The sequence below is a fragment of the Solea senegalensis genome, linkage group LG5, assembly GCF_019176455.1.
Source record: "Solea senegalensis isolate Sse05_10M linkage group LG5, IFAPA_SoseM_1, whole genome shotgun sequence".
Lineage (NCBI taxonomy): Eukaryota > Metazoa > Chordata > Actinopteri > Pleuronectiformes > Soleidae > Solea > Solea senegalensis.
Window position 1 is genome coordinate 13,891,067 of NC_058025.1, and position 24,983 is coordinate 13,916,049.

The 24,983-nt window shown below is 40.0% G+C and overlaps 1 protein-coding gene across 4 annotated transcripts in view; it reads left to right on the forward strand.

Annotated features, from left to right (window-relative positions):
- The window catches only part of pdlim5a (PDZ and LIM domain 5a), a 50,368-nt gene that overhangs the window by 7,953 nt on the left and 17,432 nt on the right, over window positions 1-24,983 (forward strand). The window contains exons 3-7 of one of the 4 annotated variants that reach the window (XM_044026395.1): window positions 4,610-4,761; window positions 20,439-20,478; window positions 23,413-23,438; window positions 24,524-24,544; window positions 24,660-24,677. In XM_044026395.1, coding sequence (XP_043882330.1) covers window positions 4,610-4,761; window positions 20,439-20,478; window positions 23,413-23,438; window positions 24,524-24,544; window positions 24,660-24,677 — 257 coding nt within the window. Of the gene's footprint in view, window positions 1-4,609; window positions 4,762-20,438; window positions 20,479-20,910; window positions 21,342-23,412; window positions 23,439-24,523; window positions 24,545-24,659; window positions 24,678-24,983 lie in introns of all 4 variants that reach the window. The other 3 variants (XM_044026397.1, XM_044026394.1, XM_044026398.1) reach the window with 3 other exon arrangements.

Below are 24,983 nucleotides of genomic sequence, written 5' to 3' on the forward strand. Positions count from 1 at the left end.
TAAAACATTCATCTTGTGGCTGATCAGTGTATATTATTACAGAACTATTCATTCTGACAGACACACTGACAAGACTTGTTGTGTAATACTGTACTGATTCCAAATGGCAGTTGGATCGCTGCCTTTACTGTCTACAGATTTTTATTCTTTCTTTCTCCATTTTATATTGTTGTGTCATATTTGGCTTGCTCTATACATACTATACATTCATTGTCAGGTTTTTAGTGTTGATAATATATATCTAACCTTTGCTGAGTGTATGATTCTTTGTATTTAATAATACAAGTGCTTCACAAACCTTCAGTCTGCCAGCAGCAGACTACTCTATATCCAAAAGACAGATGTTAAATGTACTCTTTGCACCAGTCTGAGAACTTCAGCCAAATGAACACAAGATCCCGTTTCATGCATTTCAATGATGCAGCTGACAAAACAGCACAATTTACTTCATTCACGACCATAAATAGCTAATGACATGTTACCAAACACAGTTTACTGTGTGAGTAGGTTGAGGATAAGTCTGCCGCTGTTTCTGTCCCCTGCACTTTCTTAAATTCTTCATGCTAACTCCTTTCCATCTCTCTGTACCTCTTTCATACATCTCACTCACCTCAATACTTCTTCCATTCCAGTGTGACCACACTTGAATCTCTCTGCTCTTCCTCATGTGACTTTGTAATTGTTGTTTTGTTGATTTCTGAGTTGCTAAGCGATCAGAGCACTATAGCTGTCATGCTGTTTTTCCTGCACACTTCATTTTAATATCCGTGTTCTTGTTATAAGTGTGGAGCTGGTCAATAAATAATAGTCTTGAAGCAGAAAGCATAATGAATAAATAGCCAGTGGGGCTGTCACCTTTTATTTGACATGTGATCATATTTTGAACATGGGGTGTAAAGTTCACGTCTAAGCTGTAATGACCTGCTTGAAATGCATGCTGCAGTCCCACGGTCGCTTAAGACCATTTGAGTAGTAGTACCACTTATAATCCAGCACATTGTGCAAGTAAGCTTCCCTACCATATCACATGACAACTGCGCACATACTGTGCAATAGAGCTCTTTTTTGGGGACCTGGGTACAAACTGAGTGCAGCTGCAGCAGCAACGGCATCTTGGAGATGCAAGCCTTCATGAGGGAGACTCCTGTCTCTGCAGTTGGCAACCTGCTGCCTAGTTGGAGACACAGGGTGTACCAAGAACCCTCAACTCTCAAAGTTGGCTCATACATATGTGTGTGTACCAGAGACATCTCTGCAACGAGAGCTGCACTTGACATTTTTGTTAAAAGCTGCCGGAGCCTCCTCCTGTTGTCAGTGATTTCAGTTGTTTGTTCTGTCCTACTCTACTGTGCTGTATGTTATGAATACTCTAATGCAAGCAGCATTGTTAATAACGTAAAGATTTAGTTGAATTAATAAATTAATTAAAACTGATGGTGGGGGGTGTCCGAATAGTTTAAGTGACAGTATTAGCCAGTCTAGGGAGTTTGAATCTCTTTAATAAATTTTGTAGTCATCTGTTAATGGATGTCCCTGTGCATTTGGAACACTCCTCAATTCTGCCAGAATCTGTGCTTGATAAAACAATTTGAACATGCACACATGCGCTGTGTGTGTGTGTGTGTGTGCGTCATCTGTGTGTCACCGTGTGCAGTGGATGTGCATATATATCTAATGTTAAAAGTTGCTGTTTTCTGTCAGGGACCAGGCAACAACGTCATAAATCAAATACTCTGGAAAACAAAATGCCTGGCCTTTAGCTGAGACGGATTGCTAAGATTTCTGTTTTTGATTTTCTGTGTGAGTTGCTGCTCTCCCTTTGATATGAAAACTGAAAGTACTCTGAGCTCTGACATCTTTTTAATCAAAGTGATTGAAAACAAATGTTTTGCTTTTGGAAACAGATCTCCTGCAGCACAAACAAATATGGAATTGAGATTTATTAAATGCAGATTAATTACGACTCACAACACAAATTAAAGTTGAAAGTGTTTCTCCTCTGCTTGATGAATGGCCCCTTGTTGAAGTTCATGTAGATAAAAGCTCTTGTATGAAGGCAATTTATTTGGGGTTTTTATTTGGAGGAATTGGTGTGTTTTTGTGTGATTTCAGTGCATGTTTCTCTGCATGTGGAGCGAGAGGGACAGCATTTGTGTTGGGCAGGAACACAGCACTAATTATGTGAACACATATAATTGAACATTTGTGGTGAGAGGTTGGTCTACAACACTGCCAGAGTGGTTAGCATGAACACACCCTGGGACATGAGTCAAAAATGAATAGAATAAAGAGTCTACAGTGCCCTGTGTACCCAGTTTTTTTCCTACTCTCCTATTTCCTCTTACATCAGAGACATTCACACAATATTTGATCAAGGTCAAGTCAGTCCCTCTTTACTCGTGTCTTCCTGCCCTCTGTGCTTGCTATAGGTGATGTTGTGTTGGTTGGGTTAATATGACTTTAAGTTGTCTGTGTGTGTATTTTTGGATTGTGTGTTTGAGAGAGGGAGACAAGTATAGTGGCAAAGGATACAAACAGAGAGGGAGGTCCCTCTCTCATGATGTATCGATGCACTCTCCTATCCTTCAGTGTTGTGCCACAAACAAATTTCCTTATCGAAGCCCCAAATGCACCCGCTGCACTTGAAGTGATATATGATGTTGGTGAAGTAAGAGCCTCTTTGTAGTGAGGACAGCCACAAAAGTGCTGTCTCTGTGTGTGTGTGTGTGTGTATAAGTGTTAAGTGATGAAGTGTGTGTGGTCCTTTTTTATGGTGTCAAAAGAAACAAATGAACTCACTCCCCTTTGGATACACGTGGATCCTGGGTTTGACCAAGAATGGTCAGAACCACAGCTGTAAGGTGTTTTTATTCTTCGAGGAAAGGTAGAAATATAACGCCAAACAAAGTCTATTTTTCAGTTTTCATTTTAGTATCAATAATTGTTTCACTCCTAGTCACACCTTTGATATCATGAACAGGGATTTAGCATCATGGGAAAAAACAAATGTGCTACTCTCCTGCACCAGCCTGCTGAGAAGAGGGCTCCGACACATACCTTGCGCAACTGTTTCTTCTTTTCACGCATTTATACCACCATTACTAACAAGCCATATTTTGCTTATATGTGTTAAATCCATTTCAATTACAAGAAGGAAACAGGTCGTGGTTCAGCACAATGCACAAATAGAGAACTCACAACCCCACATATCCATCCCATATAATTGTATTTTGGTGTCGAGTTAAACCAGTTTATGGGGCTGTTAAATGCTAGTTGCCTCGCAACTGTATTACATCATTTGTTTACAAAGCACACAAAATAACTGTACAGCAATGGAGCGGAAACTGCTAGAGTTGCCCCCCCCTGTATAATTCTATATTCAACATTAGTGACGATTACATAATCGATAGATGGAGAAAAGCATTTGTGCACGTTGAAGCCATGTAGAGCAGCAGGGTCAGTATTAAATACCAGTCCTGTTGTTCGACATGAGTTGTGGCTTGAATCTGTTTCACATTAACCAGCTTCCTCCAGAGTGGAAGTGCAGCAATTAAACTTTGTTTAGAAGCTGATAATTAAAGCATCTCTCCGAAATCATGGAAGACACAGAAAACTGGAGGCAAGAAAAACAGACTGTATACATATTTACACTAATTATGTGTACAAACTGAGAAATGTCTGCCTTTATAATTGTTGTTTCCACAAAGCCCATAAAACTGGTATGTGTCTACACCATGTAGTGCCCAATTACCTGTTTTTCACCTTTTTAACAACATTTTCTACGGAGAATAAGGGCTTGGTTGCTTTTTACAGGGACTGCATACACTTTGCTTAATATTTATTGCCACAGTAACATATGTGAAAGGATAAGGTTAATTTCTGTGTCTATACTGTTCATGTATGTGGACACACTGACTTGTTGTTTTCATAATATGGCTTTAAGCTTTAAAAACACTGTATTATTTTTGCTTCATGTCTATAATAATTACATACAAAGTAAATTTTTAATTTAGTCTTAAGATCATTAATAAGATTTAGTTCAGTTCATTATTGCTTAATGGGTTGTCATTAAATTTAATGCACTCAGTGAAATATGTATTGGGGAAAATGTCACAGTCAAACTTTCATCAAGTCTTAAGATGTATATTGAAAAAATATTTTTTTTCCCCCTATGCTTCGGTTTTCATTAAACACTGTACCAACAAGAAATACAGTAGTGGAAAAAATTGGACACAAAGACGACATTTTCTTTGTGGTCTTTTTTTTTGAAGGGCCCTTTTTGAACATTTTTCTTTTCTGTACTCCTAACAAGCGGTAAGCCCAGTATCACGGCAGGTCATAAAGACAAAACACAAGAAACTCAAAGATGAAGGCTCCTGCTAGTAAGCACACATAAGGGAATATACAGGCCCTCCATCATGTGGCAAAGAACCAGGCCTTTCATTAGCTTCACCCAAATACTTAAAATGGGATGGATCCATAACTCTCATGATAAATACAGAGTGAATGTGAATTTCCCACGTTGCCTTGAACCAACCTCTTGCTTAATATTCCTTACTGTTTCGCTGCCGGTGACAATTTAAGCTATTTGTGTGGTTTTATTTTACAGCTGACGGATGGTGGGAAGGCAGCTAAAGCTGGCATGGCTGTCGGTGACATGGTTCTGTCCATTGACGGCATCGCCACTGAGGGCATGAACCACCTGGAGGCCCAGAACAAGATCAAGAACTGCGCTGGCAACCTCAGCCTCACCCTGCAGAAGTAAGCGATTACCTCACACCGTGTGTGCGTGCCTGTCTGTAGTCGTAAAGCGGAAACCCAGCCTCCTTGCGGTACAATGATTTAACATGTGAAAGTGAGTGGGTCGCCATTTATCTGCAGCGACAGCACAGGATCTATACACTATCTCTTTAACCCCCATCTTCCCCGCCACCCAAAACAATCAGTCTGTACGTCACACTGGAAGTCCATGCCTCTTCTCTCAACCTGAGAAATCCTTCACACAGACAGATGGTCACTGTTGTTGTAAGAGTTAATCGTCTTTCTAAAAAAACGCAGCATGATTAGTTCTGCCTGATCTCCCATTCCCTAAAGGAAAAAGGAATTAATAAAATCACAGTGAGAGCATCACACATGTTGACCACCCCCTCTTCCCCACGGCCTACTCTTCAATCCCCTTGTACAGAGGAGCTGATTTATTACAAGCAGTTCTGTTACTGTGTGTGTCTGTGTGTGCTTGTATTTGTTCCCTCTACAGGACATTGTATGACATAAACTCTGACCTTGTCAGGACCAGTAGTCCTCATTGAGACCAATACAGTGTCCTAATGCAGCAGAACCTGATATCTAAAGAACTGGTCAGGTTTAGGGCTAAAGGGCTTAGGGATAACACTTTGTGTAGCTGTGTGAGTGTGTGTGAGTGTGCCTGTGTGTGTGGGTGAATTGGTCTGGCTTCATATTGGTTCGCATGTGGTATGAATTGTCTGGTTGTGTGTGTTTTTATTTAAGCACTGTGAGAAATGTGAGGCTCCTGCACTTGTCCCTTTAGATTCCAGATCATGTAGGGAGGCACAGATTCACTGTTTATTGCGCATACAAACGTACAACTCGAAGCTGCAGTGTGTGACCTGTCTAGGTGTGTGGATTTCACATTTTGTCCTCACTTGGTGATCTTTCTTTTTCTCCTTCGCTCATTTTTGAGGCGAACTGAGCATGTCCTTTAATTTACGTCCAAATGATGACAGACGGAGGATGTCTGGTCAAGGGACAGAGAACATACCCGACCACAGGGTTTTTAGAAGTGCAAGGTCAGTTTGTAGATTTGTTGCGGGTTAGTGTGTTTTATTTTTACTGAAACATTCATGGTCAAGCTTCCTTTTTTCATAATGAGGGAAACAGACTTAGAGGATAACACGCGGCTTAAAGCCATGAGGGATGTGTTGTTTTGGGGGGTTCATATTTGGATAGACAGCCAAGGTTGTTACTTTGAGGAAGGTCACAATGTTTTATTGAAAACAATGTGCAACACATGCAGCCACTTAAACTGAAGAAAAAGTATTCACTTTAGGGCAATTTTTATCTTCATAGCAGTGACTGACATTTCAAAGGGATTTTGCACAGTTATAGTAAAGAGAAACCTGTGAGTACTTGTTGACAGCTGAGAGGAAAACCTCCCTTTCGGAGACCTCTCCGGTAGCCATTTGATTCATACCATCTTTAAATTATTTCAAACTGAAGAAACGTCACAAAATTGATTTTCAAAATATTGGATGGCTCAGGCATTTCTGTGCTTCATCCAAACTTTGGTGCAGTACCAAGTCAAATTGGTACTCAGGATTTAGTTGAAGAGAAGATCTATGTAGTCCATTACACAACCTCCCTGTAAAACCACAGCCAACCAGTTTAAAGATGCAGGAATTACATGTAAATGTCGATAATATGTAGATTGATTTCCCTAGTTTGAGAGAGTTATTATCTTAAAGTGAAACAGATTTCACAAAATGTTCAATGTTTTATAGCTGCAGTAATGAACAGAGGAGAGTCATGTCTTACAGATTTGTGCTTTATAATTGTTAAGGCACCAAACCATCTCCTGTGTGTCATTTCTTATATTATGGTAAACCACTGTAGTAAATCTCATGTATGTGTACTTTTTGCAGCACCCGTCATTATTGCTCTGTGTCTTGTGCCCATTGAAGACGCTAAGCCTCAAATGGTTGAATCATGCCCTATTAGAAACACATGGCATGTTTCATTAAGTGGCAGTAATGTATTATTAAGGCTGTGTGACCAGGCAGGCTCAGAGGACAGCTGGCTCCAGCTTCTGCTTCACTGCAATACTTTAAGGTCTAGAAGATTGACAGAGCCTTCTACGAGAAATAAGCTCATGGTTTCTTTCAATTAGTTGTTTGGCATTCATTGTCATTGTGGTTTAGGTTAGTTAGGAACATTCTGTTGAAAAAAAAATAAAAAGAAGTGCCACGCTTAGGTCACCATCTGGAGTTTAATAGGTTTACATGCGTAATGGAAAGTCTTTTGTTTTGGTTGTTTTTTTTACTGGCATCCATCTTCTCTCTTTTCGTTTTACCTTTCTGTCTGTAGACTGTGATTGGGCTTGTCACTGGGTCAGATAGCAGAAGGAATGGTAACAGTGGGTAATGTTGAAACGATGCATGTGGCGTCTGCATGAGTGTCTTTTAAAAGGAGACAGGTTGTTATTCCTTTTTCCAAATAAAGGTCTGATGGTGAGTGGGGATGGGCAGCAGATGTGAGGAGGAGGACAAGAAAAGAAAAGCTGTTAAGTGAAGTGATCTCTAGAAGAAGAGATTAACCTCACATACAGCCGAATTTGCTGCAGCTGCAAATATTTCTAAAGGTGACATGTCAGATGTAAGTAGGGTCATATTATCCTGGCACTCAACCACTTCTTCATCCAGTCAGACAGCTGGAGCAGAAACCAGGGTTTAGTAATGCACAAATACCATGGTTACCAACCATCACACTTTCATTTAGCTTTCTGTTAAACTTTATTGTTCCTACAATGGAAAACATATCGAAGTAAAGCAATCAGTGCCCCAACAGGTGCCTAAACGACACAAGTTTGTTGATCGTATTTGCCAGTATGATGCTGTTAAAATCACTGGATAAAAACATATTAATATGTGATACAATCCAAAAATTTGAAATAGCTTGAAATGGCACAAATGTGTGTTGTTAACATCTTTATGGTTTGAAATGTCTAAAATGACTGTATTGGTAATGGCAGATTCTCATGAATCGGACACAAATTAGTGGTACCCTGTCGTCCCTAGCAAAAGAGCAGGTGATTTTCATATTTACATATATCAGTAATCCTGGTAGTGCATACAGTGATTCAGTGAACACATTTTTATTCACCTCTAAATTCATAGTTTGGTTTGAGGGTAATGTCCATGTTGCAGCTGACTGGTCAGTTAAAACATAAAGTGCAGACATTTACTGAATAGACATATCCCCTTTTATAAATTAATGTGTGAATAAAATCATCTTTGGGTTATTTAAAAATACAATGTGCTTGTTGTGTTCATGTTTCATTTAATGTCATTATGTCAAAGAAGAAGCATATCCCCAACAAATTTGTTTGTTGTTTTCCTGAACAGGAAGGAAACCTAAAATGAGTCAAAGTTCAGCTGTGCATTGTACACTGAAGCTGTGCATTCAGTGTACAATTTCTTCAATTTCTTTAGTGTCTAACTACATTCCATTTGGTGAGACCAATAATAATAAAAAAAACTAATATCTTGTTTGGCTGACAGACTTACAAGGGTGATGTCAGACACATGTGGAGCACATGTGTCTACAATATACACATAGACATACTGTACATGGACACACATCATCTGTTTTTGTGGGTCAGGTTTTGGTTTGTTTCCCTGAATTGTGACAGTGGTGGAGCTAACAATGATATTAGTGACCCATTTTCCAATGAAACATGTTCATATAATTAACAAGAGACCATATGGGAACATTCTATTTATGGCACTGACTTCCTCTTTGTGATGTTGCAATGTGCAAACAAAATAATAAAAATGTCCCCCTACAGATGGAGGGAACATCCAAGTTGCCCAAAAATGAAGAAGAAGTTTGCAAGCAGGATCTTATAGTAGAATAACATTTGGGAGTTCCAGTGGAATTGGAAAAGCAGTACTTTTCCTATTTGCTGATGGCTTTGTCCTGAAGACATTGCACTGGCGTAGTGCAGTCCCAATGTATTTGTACTTAAATTAGGCTATTTATCAATATAATCATTCTCTGTTGAGTATAAAGTATTAAACTGTTAATTTCATCCGATCATTAGGTGTCTTAACAAAACCACGCTTGTGTTAGGCACTTCATCTTACAGTGTCTGGCTAAATGCTTTATTCCCCACAGTCTTTTTCGAAGCCCATTCGACTTTTTAATGGGCCTGTGTGTGTGTGTGTGTGTGTGTCTGAGTGTTTTTCACTAGTACTGGAACAATTTCAAGGTTGTGATGTGTGTTAAGAGAGTTACCAGGTACAGACTGAAATGCTGTTGACCTGATGTACTCACTCACATTATGTAGGCACATGCTCCCCGGAAAATGAACACAGTGATTGAATAAGCAAGCTATCACGCCATGAAGGAAGGTTTCCGTGCAGCCTTTCGTTCTGTTGTACTTGGTTTAATGGTTCCCACTTCCCTTTCTATCTCATGAAGATCTCCCCTTGTTGAAAGGACCTCAAACAGGATGATTACAGTGTTCGACTGGTCTTTTCTTTGTGAATTAGTGTCTCCGTGAGTCCTCGCATCGCATCACGACACATCAAGTCACACAGATTGGCCATAACAAGCTGTAGATAAACACAATTAGAGCTTTTGTCCCTGTGCAGTAACTCTGCATTGCAGCACAGTGGTCTTTTCTATTATATTCTACATCCACAATAGCCACTGTATTATTATAGGATTTCAACCTTCAAATAATGTCTCCAAGATTATTTGATGTCAACCCTGACAAAGCCTGAGCAGTTCTGCTTCGGCTGCATTGGCAGTATGTAACTTTTCCTTTTTGGGTCCGTGCCTACAAAATACAGCATTCTACTGTATACTGCATACTTTAGTGTTTAGTTGTGAATAACTGTATCATACTTATTCAGATGTATTGTTTATAATATAACAATCATGACAATGAAATCTAAAAATAACTGCCTTATTGTACCAAAAATGTAAACAACAAAACAAAATACAGTATCACATTATGTACATAAGTCAGTTGATGTATAGGTCAGTGTGCAAATAAGACAGAATGGTACTTTAATGAAATGATTCACTGCCTGTTTTTAGCTTACCCTTTGAAATGAAACCCAGTGGTGACAGCTTACTTGTAACTGACCTGCATGGACCAAGAAAAGCATGTTTAAATGTGGCTGGCATTGAAGAAGGTTGCAGAAGAATTTTTTTTTTAACAAAATGGGAAGAGACCATGCTTTAAATATATATATGTATATGTGTGTGTGTGTGTGTTAATGTTAATGTAACCACATTGGCAAACATTTGGCTTGTTGAAGTGCTTCAGAGCAAAGGCACACTGGAAAAAATAGGAGTCAAGTCAACTACAGTAAGACTAATGTAAAAGAAAAAAGAAAGAAAACATTGTAGCTCACATTTTTTTGAAGGGCTGTAAACTAGCACCATCAGTGCTGTATTTTAACTGTGCTGTACTGCTGTTAAAGCAGTACAGCATGTTTCAGTTGTGTTGTTGGACATAAAGTGTTTTATTGCTTTGGCTATTTTATTTATGCTTTTATCAGAAAGCAGACAAGCGAAGATCACAATACATTAGGGAGCGAGAGAGTGATTGATGAGGTAGTGTCTATCTGATTTAGTGAGTTTGTACAGTCAACTGACATTGGCTACTCATAGCATTCTCCTTCCCATCCACTATCATCCTGTTATCTATTGCTCAATCCCCTTTTCTACAGGACACATCAGCAATGTCTGAACTGGCAACCAACATCTGAAAATGCTGAAAATATTTTTCTTTATTGACAGTGCTCGCTCCCCATCAAAACAAGTTCCTGTCTGATCCTATTTTCACAGGCTGAAATAACTCATGCTATACACTTTGGCCAAAGTGAATTTAAAGAAAAGTTACTGTATAGTGTGTGTTTTTCCCCAAGTAGAAAGATCATCAGTGCAGCCAGAACTATACACCAGGACTGACACTGTGTGGTAGCTTTGCAAAAATAGCCTGATGTAACCTTATAATGTTGCGTTGGATGGTCGTGCAGACCATCCACCATCAGGTGCTAGTAATAATAAGAAAATACTTTAATGTCAGTATAACGAAAGATCAGTATATATTAGTATGACGTTCATGCACTGTGCAAACACACTTTGAGGCATTTGCTTTGAATGATAACAACCACAACAAAGTGCATGGTTTTAAATGTTACAGCACTTGGATGCTGTTTGTACAGAGGCTCATCTTGGTCCTCAACAGCAGATATTTCTACTGGAAGTGGTGGACCGAACACTCATCCTGGGATAGGAAATGTTCATAAAAAACAGCTGAATATGCTTCAAAATGTGCCAAGTTCTCTTGCAACATGACCATCCTGGTGTGCTTTTGATCATGGGTTAAAAGCTGTGGCACCCACCAAGCGGAAACCTCCACATTCTACTCCTTCATTGGAGATGCTAACAGCATTTGCTAACATTCAATTAAAAACGTCTGTCATCCATTTCCATGTGGTGAACGTGGTCAATATTTTCTTCGGTTAAGGTTTGGGTCATCTCCAAGGCTCTCCTTACCCCTCTTGGATTCACCTACCCACTATTGCACAGTTGATAAACCTGGGGCTTCATCCCCTAATATAGCAACCATGTCAGCATGAATGCCCGTGGGGGACTAACCCTATTTTCTGCAGATGCCAAGTTTCATTGCTCTGGCATTACTCCATCTTAGTCAGCCTGTGAACTTTCCAGCCCGCCCTCATACAGTATAATGTCATAATGTGCCTGTCATAAAGGGACATTATTGTGTATTGATATTACTACTGCCACTACTACTCATAACAGTAGTGATTATGAAACCATTCACAGAGTGTCAGGTGCTGGTTTAACAAGTGTTTTAAGTGCTCGATCAGTTAGAACTTGGAGGCCGTGTACTGTAGCGGTAGACTTTGACAGCTCAGTACAGCTGCCTTTGTCACTTACTCAGCTGTGATATTTGCCAAAGATGTTCCAAAGCCAAGCGCGTTTAACCGGGTTCACCTGTCACTGCCTTTCACTGCTCTGTAGTATTTGCCAAAGATCATCTAAAACTGACGACCGTCATCTCTGGCTAGGCTTGTAGCATTCGCCAGTAATATCCTAATACCATGAGAATGCAGCTACAGCCAGACACACCTGTTTCTGTCCGTCTTCTACTGGTCTGTTGTTTTTGCCAAAGAATCCCAAGAACATTAGGGGTCTGACAAGGAAGCCCATGGATATTCTAGGGCCAAGAACACTTTGTTGAGCTCATCTGTGTCAGCAATTTAATTCCTCTCCAAAGATATCTTACAGTAAGCCAAATTCACTCATCTTTTAGGCCAGCCAGCGCTGTTGAATGGTACCTTTTAAATGGAACAGCTGGACCTTTGTGAAGAATCATCTGGATTCCTGAAAGACAAAAATACGAAGCTACATTTCATAAACATTGGGGGTGCAAAGTGGTGTCAGAATCCTAACTGCTTTGCTCCAAATAAAATAGGCTTGAAATTATAGTAAAAAATGACTCTTAATAAGTCTTAATCAACATGTTTTGAAATGCAATACACTCGCAGAAACCATTTACCATCTTCTCATTTGAGCTTTCAAAGTCTCCAGTGTTATCAGTTCAGTTTTGGCTCAGATATGTTGAAATTCAGCCAAGTGACTCGCTGTGTATTTATTTTTGCCCTGATTTATTTATATAATCAGATGACAACATTTTCAACACAGGTGGAGGCTGTAATCCCAATGAGCATGTACAGGTTTGAACACATCTGTGGGACTTTTGCGTACACAAATATGTTTTTGTGTTGCTTTCCAACAAAACATAGGGAATGTTAGTAACAGTGAATACACTTTTTTTGTAGGGACACAGTGAGGCAAACCAGTTTCTTGTCATTTGTTGAAAATACTTCAGAAAAAAACGTCGAACTAATAACTTCTGGACTTTTGTTAAACATCAGAGCCAGGTTTATTTCACGATCACGGTTGTATCTGTTGCATACTGTGGGTTTAATGTATTAGACTCGGTGCCACTCAAAAAACATCTGGAGGACATCTGAGTGGTGTGTGTGTGTGTTCTTGTATGTGTAGCTTTGCGAGTACCAGAAAAACATCAACGTAAACCAGAGGGAGCAAGGACATTTTGGGATAGTGAGGACATTTTTCTGGTCCTCACAGGGCTTTTTGTGGGTTAAGACCTGGTTTTAGGCTGGAATTAGGTTAAGGGTTAGGATTGTCCTAAGTTAGAATTCTGCAGGAGAATATATGTGAGTGTGTCTGTGTGCCTGCATTTGTTACCTCTTTAGGACGTACAGTATTCTGGCATGAACACTGACCTTGTCAGGATCGGTTGTCCTCATAGAGACCAAAACCTGGTGCTACTAAGGCAGAGCTTCATTTCTGAAGAGCTGATTAAATTCAGGGCTAAGACTGGGTAGGTTAACTGGTTATGGTTAAGGTTAGAGATGACACTTTGTTCAGTGCATTGTCCTGAGAGGAAAAGCGCAGCAAACCTGTGTGTTTGTTGGAGAGAAATTAAGAAAGGAGCCAGCTAAACAGAAAGTTGGACATTAAACCTTGAAATAAATAAACAAGGGAAATACATACAGACCAGGGGGTATTTCATCTGTGAGTGAATCTGTCTGAATGAGACCGACACCCATCAGTATCCATATCCCTTTCAATAGACCTAAGGCCAGATGTTAAATATAGAAAACATTTGCTGGTCCAGCTGTGGATCATTTTGATGCCTCTCTTTACCCTGTCTGTCTGTCTGTTCTTTCTTAAATGGCTGCTTGTTTTTATCTGTGTTTTTGCTTTATTAAAGATAACTGTGTGCTACCAGAGGGAAAACTAAGCTGCAAAGTAGACGGCACTTAAATTATAAGAAAATAAAACTTTCTCTTGTCCATAAGTACATAAGCATATAATTTGAGACCGTAGATTAGGGGTTGATAGATCTGGCAAACCCACAGCAAGAAATGCTCATTAAAGGTCTCTGTTTTAACTCGTCTGATTTGGGACCACATCATGTAGCTGTCCAGATCCAGTTGGTTGGGGCCCCTCGGTACCATTAGTTTGCCTCATGGAGCCCCAGCATGTACTGAGTTTGCCTTCAAGGCAAAGATTCCTAAAATCCTTCTGCCCAGGACCCATAATTGAAGCTCTGGCCAGGACCCACAATTGAAGCTCAGCAATCTTCATGTGAGTCTCATGAAATCGCATCGGGACTTCAGTTATGTTGGGTTTAAGCTGTGTAAAGTGATAAGTGCTCAATTCTAGTTGCTTTGTGTATCAGTCTGGTCCTCGTCTGCTCCTCAACTTATATGATTCTTGTCAAGATTGTCAATTAGAAGCAATGAGATGAAAAGCTGAGTTTTGTGATTTCTGTGTGCCGTCACAGGGTGGAAACATTATGTGTGTATTTCAAAAATAGACTGGCCGCACTCCAGTTATGGTTCATGGAGTCATTACTTTATTTAATTACGCTTTAAATCCTTTAAATGATGAACAGTGCTATGAGGTGCTGCTAAGAGACGTGACGAGACATTATCAGGTCAAGAACCATTAACAATGAGAAAAGATCTTTTAAAATGTGTGTCGGTGCATGCCAGAGTCAGTGAGCTTCTCTTTTCCTATGTAGAGTCTTTACTGCTTGGTCAGTCTGCTGTGAAACGTAGCGCTAAAAGAATTAATTAGATTTCAAAAGACAACACAGGACTCCAGTCCTCCCATCCACTGCTTTATTGCCCCGTGACTCCAGAGACAGTCTGACTAACATTTATCCAGTTACATGGCAGTTCCATGTAAAAGAAAACATAAGACCTTTGCCTTTAAAACATACATATGAGTCAATGTAACTTAAAATATTCTACTTTACGATACTCTGGAAAATATCTCATGAATAATGATACATTGTAACAGACTGTTAATCTAGTGGTTGGTTGGTGGATGGTGTTTTACAGCAGTTGGCATTACTGCATTCTCCTGGATTTAATCATCCATCACTTATTCCATTTACTTTCCCTATCTGAAATTATATTAATTTGTGCTGCTGGATGTACACATTAAAACAGTAACTCCTCTCCTTTTGATATTGTAACTTTTTGTTTGATGTCCAACCTTAAATACATAAAATATGTATAGTAGCAGTATTTTCCAGCTTTCAGCCATCACCCCGTACTGTTAATCACTCACGTACTATACTCACCCATTATTTTGATTTTACAACCTTTGGGCTACAGTGAGATGTTCAGGTCAGGTAGTTGTCTTTGAGTGTGGAATGGTAAGTATTAGCCATGAAGGCTCCTCTGTTCTTTTGGGGTTTTGATGCAGTACTGTTGACCTGCAGGCTATTGGCAACATTGCCCTCCTTTATCCTACCTTGGCAAGTTTCTACTTTATGTCTATGTTTCCCCACATGTTCTGCTTTGAAAGCACTTTGGAGAACCAGTCTACTGCTGTGTGTTTTTGTTAGAAAGTGAGCTCTTAAATGTGCCTCTATGTTGCTGTTTTATCACAGGAAACACAATTGTGATATGTTCAGGCATTTTCTGCTTGTTCTTTACCACAGCATCAAAGAGGACTTTGGCACAAAGGGCAATTGTAATCAACTTGCATTTAGGGTGAGGGCACACTGGGAGGTATAACAGTAACACATGTAATCACTACAAATCTTTTACTTCCAATGTGTGAAGTAATTGTGTTTAAAGCGTGTTTTCTGAAGGAATGGTTTCTTTAACTTTCACTCGAGAGCAAAAATCACAATTCATCAAGACGTAATGATAATTACTTAAGTCAACTGCTCTAATAGATATTTATTGTGATGGCCTTTGTGGCCGTATCTCATAGCCAGACATGTAAGGTTGGAAATATACATTAGAAAGAGAAACAGTCACAAAAAAAGATAAACAATAACTGAAAGTTTTTTCTCTCGTCAATGAGTGTGACTGTTCAAACACTGCATTGCAATTTTTTCTCTGTTTATTTAATGTAATAAAGTAATGTTTTTGTAGTGAAGCAGCTCCAGTTTTACCATATTTCATTACTCTGGTCTGGTCAGTGTAAAAGTTTCTTTTAATGTCTCATGTGAGGTCATCGACAGCGGAAAGGCCTGTCGAGGCCTCTGTGGAGATAGTGGTGGGAGGTAACGAATAAAGAACAGGGCGGATCAAACACACACACACACACACACACACACACACACACACGAAACACAGACTTACACTACTCGTGATTGGTGAGTGACCCCTGTCTCCTGTTGGACTTTCCTAATGTGAGGACTGATAGAGACAGGCGGACTCAGCTTCCAGATCTATTTATAGGCCATTTCCAGATAAACTCACACTGTGGTCTTAAAACTCACTGTGAAATAACACAGAAGGAGGACTGCGCTCTCTTTCTCACTGTCTTTGAATGTGGCCAAATTTATTACATCATACAGTTGCCCTTCAACACACAAACTTGTTTTGATACCTTAGTGAGGACGCCTCATAGACCATCACAACTAAGAGCCTAACTTTAACCGTAAACCTAATTCTAACCCTAACCCTAAAACCAGATCTTAACCCTGAAAAAAACACTCTAACGACAAAAGGTCCCCACAAAGATAGTAGAAATACAAGTACACACACACACACACACACACACACACACACACACACGCTTAACGTATTAGGCACCCAAAAGCTAAACCACAAGTGGCAACAATTCTGCCAGTCACTTTGCCCTTAGTGGTATGCTGGCATTGTCTCCTGGTCCCGTTGGTCCGTCTGCTTCAGTTTAATGTAAAACAGTCAGAAAAAAAACAAACTTTTCTTTTTCTTTTTTTTTTCCCTAATAAGGCACAGAAAAAGTGCTCCGAGTGTGTGTCCCTGGTTCAGGAATGACTGCATACATTTCTTTGTTTTAATAATCATTATCACTTTTGTTTAAAAAGGGTGAGCTCATTCAAGGGACAGGCAAAGTGCCTGAGAGGCAGGAATGACTAAGTAAGAAGGGAGGAAAATACTTAAAATAGAAATGAGATGGAACGGTGCATAGATAGAATAAAATAGAGGAGTTTAAACAGAAACGGTTCAGTGTCTACAGTTGCTTAGCAAAAGGACAACATTTTTCTTTCACTCTAATTCATGTGTTTAATGCGTAAATCTGTAGCTCGGCCTCAGGGAGGAAAAATGATTTGGGCTGTGTTGCTTTTTGATGCATACCTGTGTAGATAAATACTTGGACCCATGAAATGATAAATTGAAGCAATTCAAAGAAAAACAAATTGATTCAACACCTCATTTTTCAAACATTTTGGTTGACTTGGTTAATATTTACTTGTGTGTTACGACTCGAGTTGCATAAGATCACACTGAATGCCTGCAACAGATACCAAAAGTTTCTCGCAGAGACAAATTACTGTAATGTGAGATCATAAAAAGCAGACTTGGTACGTGAGGACTGGATATGAGTGCCTTTGTCCACTCACTACCTTTGAGAATTCTGTCTAGAAATGGCAGTTCATTAAAGAAATTCTTAATACTGAAATACAAATGTCTCTCTTTCTCTCTCTCTCTCTCCCTCTGTGTGTGTTTGAGTACTCAAGTGGGTAGTTTGTTCTGTTAAAGGAAACACCAGGTCACACACATGAAGGCTCTGTGCGACAGAATCAGTTCCACTTGTAAAAGTCTCGCAGACCTCTCCTGTAAAACAGGTCTCTGTGTGTCTTTTTCTATATCTGAATCTATGTTGTAGGAAATGTGTATATTGCCTCTGCTGGTGTTGGTAACTAATCCCAGTCGCTCACACAACAACAATTATATTGATTCAGTGTGGCTGCTCGACTGCTGGTGAGGTCGATGGCGTGTCAGCGCTCAGCCCTGGAAACACTGAGTAAGAATAGACCAGAGAGATTAAACGCAAATGCACAACTGTGAAGAACAGCCGCGGGGGCGCAAACCTGTGATTTAATAGATCTAGAAGAAAACATGGCATCTTCCCCTTTACTGGCAAGTCATTTTAATTAATGTCGGTAAACAAGTAAAGAGTTGCACAGCAGCATGAAGTTAAAATACATAAAAAATAAAATAAAAAAAACACCCAGTTTCACAAGAAAATCACACATTTCAAAGACCTGTTTATCGTCCTCGGTAATCACGTTCAGTCAGCCGAACAATAGCAACCAGATTAGAATATCGAAATGCAAATGTCGTCCAGATGCTTCATGAATGGTAAGCAAGAAGAAACACTGGGACTGGACAAAATAACAACAACATATTAGAAACAGCAGATGAAAATTAGCCGTTATGACTTAATCTGGCACATGAATAGTACAGGCCTAATGTTAATTAGTGCACTTTTTGTTTATATAAAATCAAGGTGTGGTACGTAATGACATATGGATTAAATATTAACGGATTAATTGCCGACTGCATCCACTGACAAAATCCCGTCATACATGTTTTGAGTAAATCACGTGCAGGTGCTGTGATGGATTCCTGTTTTTGAATTCAAAGGTGGAGCTGCTGCGGAGACAATAAGAAAACAAACACAACGCGTGAGAACTCATGAAAGTATGATGTACGTTTATTTCAAGTGAAAGGAAAGAGAATCGATTTTAAACGTTATTTTACACAATGCTCTCATGTGGCAAGGTATCAAAGGGAAAACAAAATGGCAGTCACCACAAAGAAGTGCAGGGGAAAGTTGCCCAAACTGACCATTTGCTCTGTTTTAAAAACATAAAACTTTTACAAATGTGAAACATGGAAACACAGACATGGAAAGTCAAACAGCTGTGGAACCATGCACACACACCACAAACGTTTCCGTATGCTACGCAGGAGGCAAACAAGTCCTGTGTTTTGTTTCTTACTTTAACATTTCTAGGGTCTCTACTGTATTCACTTACTCTCTGACCCTGACACATGTGAGTTATGGGGAAACATACAGAATAGTGTAATGTCTTGTATATCATGTCATATACTGTAGACACAAGCCGCGCGGACAAAGCAGAACTCATATTTGGCTTATTTGTTTATCACTACACCAATGTAGCATCAACACAATCTCTAAAGCTCCAGTGACACAAAGTTGTGAGGATCATTTAATAAAGTTACCTCTTTAAAAGCTTTGACTACGTTATTCCCCGGAGAAAAACCTCCCAGATTAAACCCAGCGCCGACATCTTTTTTCTTCTCATATTCTTACCATATGACTTCAGCACATTTCCATGTTGGTGCCTCCAGTTATAGCTACAGCTCACAGGGGATGACGATTTCATACCTGAAATATCTACTCAATACGCTGGTGTTCTTCTGTCGCTTTCATGTGCCTCACTCCCGTGCCAGTGGTTTAGCAACTGAGATCATTGCTGTGGTCACATCAGCTTCAAGGCACTTAAGCACTGCGCCAACTGGGTGCTTTTGGACTTGGACTACAGTGAAAACACGTGCAAATGTGACATACATTTAATCCAAATTCAAGTGTATGGGGCCTTTTTAATGTCAAAAGTGTAAATAATCAAGTGAGTGATGGCTGAGTTCCATTTCGTGTGCTTGATTTCAGGGTGAACTTTGTCTTAGACTGAACAAAGCCATCGATCATTGACAGCAGAGCCGAAGTTAACATCTGTCAACTTTTCTTAGTGAAAAGGTAAAGTCGTCTGTTGAAGGTCGTATTTATTAGTCACATCTTATGGTAAGCGTGCAGATTGTAACAAATGGAGGACAAGGTACTGCGGTGACCTTTGCATACCAGAAAGGATGCAATCTGTCTACAAATGTAGTTCAAAGCATAACATTTTTGCTGCAGGTGTTATTTAAAATTCTGTCACGTTGTGTTGCAGGAAATTGACACTGTATGCAGTCGAGGCATAGAGAGGAAGTGCACGAGTCGCTGTACCTGAGTGTGTTTGTTGCTAATACAAGGCCGTAGGTTCAGATTTACACAAGTGAAGTACATGAACCTCCCCGAGGAAGTTTCTAGAAGGGCTGCTCTGAAAGTAACGTTGGCTGCTGCTGACATTTAAACCTCTCCAGTTACTCAGACATGTATTCAACCTCTAATTTATGTTCCCTCATGTTTTCTCCCTTTATATCATGCTCGGTTAAGCTTAACAACCACTTTATTTGTGCTGCGTGTAACTTTTCGTGTTACAAGGGACCTTTTTGAATGTTTAATCCAAGTTGCATGGAGTTGCAGATGTTAAATGGACTCTACACTTAACTGATGAATGAGAAAAGATGAGAATGATGCAAAAGAGCGTTGAAAAGATTGAACGACGAACATTCACAGAGTATCAAACACCAAGTATGTCAGAATAATACGGGCCTTTAAGACTAAAACGCTGCATGATTTGGTCGTACCCATGCATCGACAGATGCAGACCAACATTTTGAGCTACCGCAGCTCAAGTTTCACATTATGATACATGCATGCACAGTAAGACTGTGGAATTCTGACATTGTTGATGACAGAAACTTCACAGCTCTGGTCTAAGAGCTCAGGTTCTCCAGACTTCCTTGAAGTTCAATTATGTGGTTTTATAGATCAACAAAAAAAACCCAATGTTGTTTTATAGTCACTTAAATATATAAATAGCAAGAGCATTCTCAAATCCAAACACTGCAGTTAAAAATCATTGTGATTGTAATGTGACAACATTTAACTCATACATTCTTTCATTTCTTTCCCAGGGTCTCCAGTGTCCCCAAACCTCCGTCAGTGGCAGCAAAGGTACTGTAACACAGCATGACAGTGAAAAGGCAGAATACCCAATACCTACACACACAGCGAGTCTATTTATACATGCAAAAAAATCATATTATATTTCTGTTTAGTTGACAGCTGAATCGTTAAATATGACCACATTACGGGTAATTCACCTGGGGTTAATTTACCCTTCTGAAACTGTGCCATACACACTGTTTTTGTTGCATGAAAACCACATGTGTGTTAATTAATTTTACATTTTTAGTGCTATATTTATGTTTGGCTGTAATTATACTGGTACATCCCCATTAGAAGAGTTTAATCTTTAAATCTACTAAGGATATCTTGGTATCTTTGCTTATTAATGTGGGAGGCATCAGTATAATGTGTGCTGTGATGTCATTTTTTTGTGTGTGTGTGTTTGTGTATTTGCATGCTTTTCTCTCATGCCGGTAGGACGACAGATCAGATATCATAAAACCCGTGGCCCTTACACACCCTCCGCCGCCCCATCCCCACCCTCACCCCTGCAGTCCCTCCACCACGCCCTACAGTAAAACCTCCAGACCTTACGGGGGCTGCGGATCAAAGAGCGAGTATCCTCCATCACAGTCGCCATCTGCTGCCTTCATCCCATCCCCATCCTCTGCCTTCACTCCTGCGTCCTCCCACATCAGTCGTCCGTCTCCTCCCCCACCCCCCGTCTCTTATCCGTCCTCCTCATCCTCCTCCTCCTCCTCCCCTCCTGTCCTCGTTGCACCTCAGCCGTCAGTGTATAACACACCAATCAACCTATACTCCACTGAGAACGCCTGCGAGGTGGCCATGGGGCAGAGGCGGGGCCTTTTGGAGAGTCAGGGTGGAGCCTTGCCACAGCAGTTTAATGGGTGAGTGGCGGTCTCTCTTTCAAGCAAATCGGCTTTTCTTACTTTGGCTTTATCCAACTTTCTTTATCTTGGTTCCAGTTTGAGATCCATTGTTAACAAGGAAGGCCTGATTTTAAAAAAAACACACAAAAAAAACGCACACTTCCAGTGTTGAATGACCAATTTATGAGCTAACTATAATGGGTTTGTTTGTTCTTATATTTGCACACACACCAATCGGTGATAGGAATTTTTGCCACTGCATTTAACCCAAAATTATTACACACCAGTAGGGATCACACAAACCAGGAGCAGGCAGGAGACAATGGGGGTTGGGTACCTTGCTCAGGGCCACTGCAGCACTTGACCTGTCCCAAGCCCGAGTCTCTTTATTTCTCTTCCACTTGGCCACAGACTTCTCCCTCTTTGTTTTGTAGTTACTTGGTAAAGGGAATTCTGCTATGCCAGTTAGGACACAGGTACTTTACCTCAGACACACACCACCCTTGTGTCACAATGAGAATCCCTGTGTGGAAAATATGATGGATATCAGATGATCATTGCGATCATCGCATTCATTTTTGAATAATGCAGGAGTTTTTTTTTTATGGCATATAAAGTAAGTTGGTATCGTTCCACGACATTTCGCCAAGGCTTATGCAGCATGGGACTGATATAAACATGGACGGTGTCATTTTTCTATCACCATTACACGATGTCGTTTTAAGCCAAAAAAGTTCTTTCTTTCAGCATGAAGGTCTCAGTAGACAAAGAAAATTGAGAAGGGATTCATGTCTAAAGATAATAAGAAATATGTACCGTATGGTGTGGTCATTCCTTGCCTTCATATTATCTTGATTAATTATAATATACTAAAAAAAGACTCATCAAGTGTAAGTGGATCTCTCCACTGAACCTTTATGTTGACCCGAGGTTGTGTTTCAGCACCCCATTACTTTTCGCTAAACAGCCTTTATTGGGGGAAAACCTAATCTTGTTCTTTGTCATTGCCATCACTCACTCCTGTCATTTTTCAACACACATTCACACACACCACCCCCCCACTACCTTCCTGTGTTTTGTCACAACCCCAACGCATCTCTCTCTCCTGAGGCATAGTGAGTATAACTCTGCTATGATGCTATGATTAAACTGAGTGTATATATAGCCTGCATCAGTAACTCGACCTGTGTGCCTTTCTGTTTGCTGTCCTAGAAAATCAGCAAGTAAAAGGTTCGGGCCACAAACCCATATAGACACATTATCGCACTTCACACGCCTTCATCAATACAAAATGCAATTTTTTTTTCTGATTTGTCTCCAAACTACAGGGCGGCAGATGAATGGTTTGGCTTTATTTAATTCAAGAGATTCCACATGGATCGAATATAGCACTTTTCTGACTCATAACTTCAGCCGCCGTGACCCGCTCTCTTTGCTCCTTTCACGAGGAAACACACCGACAAAGGGAAACGTGTGTTTTCTCTCTGTGAGACTCAGCAGACACCGGTGATCTGCACAATATAATCTTACACCAAGCAATCGTGCACACACGCACACAAGCTCAAAATGAAATTCAGTTGGGTACATAGCCTCCCTCCAAATATCACAGATGACGTTTAATATCGTTTGTAATAACACACGCTGTGTTATTAAAGCCTGTGCTCTTTTCTTTTTTTTTTATTTGTATGTTGTTGTTTTTTTTATATGACTTGTTTTCATCTTGTTATAGTAGACTTAGACTTTTCAACAATTACAGTTATTTTGGTTATTCACAGATAAACCCTCAGTGACGATCAATAACATACAGTTGAGTAAGAGTTATAATGATACCTAATCATTCCTCATTTTGTGGAAGCGCCTTCAGTGATCGCAGGTATTCTCCATTCTTCTGATTCTCTTTTTTAATCCTGCTGCTGCTGCATGTCGATCTCTTTGTCTGTGGTGCTCGTGTGCATGCCATAAATGTGCTGTGTGGTACATTTCAGAGGGGATTTTTAATAAGAAAGACAACAATTCAGACAGACGTGCGTATGTCAGTGTTCATTATCATGCTCTACTCCTCTCAATCCCTGTTTTTTCTGCTTTGCAGACTGCGGGACATCCTCAAGTCGCAAAGTCAGTCTCTGAAGCATGCCAAATTATTATACCTATTACTCACTCACTCTGCAAATGCATGTGTCTCGACATCTGCATGCATTAGTTAATTGCTCAAATAAGTTATGTTTGAAATGTTTTATATTTTTGGCATAGTTTATGCGCTCCTGTTACGTTACTTTATTAGTCATGTTTTTTTTCCAGTGCCCCGGTCATCTATTACGATTCTAAACTTACTTACTCTTACTAATGTTGTGTTTTAATTGAATCGCATTAACATTACGCAAGAGCTGCAACAGTATAGCACACGTCCATTTAGCTGATTTGATGGACACGATGTGCTGAGGCGATGGTACGTTTTTGCCTCAGCTTGTAAATCGCGACTGGTATTGACACATGCACACGCCCACATACAGTGAGAGAGTGTCCAGTATGGGGAGACACTTCCAGTGTAACTGTAAGTGTGTGACCAGGCTCGCATAGAGCTGTCAACACTCCCACGCCCACAGCTGCTGTTGCTGATGTGACAAGAATGTGTTGAGAGGCACTCATAAATCTCACTATTCAGTGTGCAAGGTAAATGTGTAGGTGCCTGTGCGCATGCGTGTTTTGTGTATTTATAAGTGATTTGTTGTCGGTGGTGCCTGAGAATTCTCGTGTGTGTGTGTATGTGTGCATTTGAGTTATTTGCAGCCAATTAGTATCAGGCCTGTCAGCGCTCGACACAAGAAAGATTGTGGAGTGACGAGCCAACCACATACTGCAACCATGCTGCACACTCATAATAACAAAAGCATGCTTTTCTGACCATTTAAGCAAAACATACAGTGTATCTAAACACATTTCCCAAGCTGTCCAAATGATGAATTACTCTACCTTCAGTTATAATTTAGGATAAGTCAACAGCACCACCATGTGGTTGAATACAGTAGTTGCTCCTTGTGATCATACAAATGTGTGTAGTGCATGCGGTGACATTTGTGTTCCCATAAGTTGATGAGATTTCCTTTGCACCGTTGTTTTCTGCTCACTTTTAAATGCATACAAATTGTCTGTTCTTCACATTTCTGTCCTTTCTCGGGCTTCCGTCTTTACCTTGCCTTCAGTGGACCTCCAAGTGTTATGAAGTATGTCGCAATTCCAGTGTGTCCTGTTTTGAATATTTTTGTTTTATTTCCCTCAGTATCTGTTTCACTTCTGCTCTTCTGTCCCATTTTTTTTCCTTTGTCATTTGTTTTCAAGAAAACCCCTGGGCCCAAGGTACTAAGATTGGTGTAGATAATTTTAACAACATGTGACCAGATTTTTTCTCTCTCTCCCTGTTTTGGTCTAATAAGCATGACCTCACCTCTGGGTTACATTTCATAGCGTGCCACGTTGCCATCTCATGACAACTCCTCATTTGCAAACTCAGTTACTTAATACATGCAATACATACGTGTCAATACATGCATTGTGGCTTAATAAAAACTAAACTAAAAGTAACCTGCTAAAAGAAATCTAAACATGTTTGGGTTTGTGCCAATTTAAAATATACATTTCCCTGCAACAGCTCAATATTCTTTA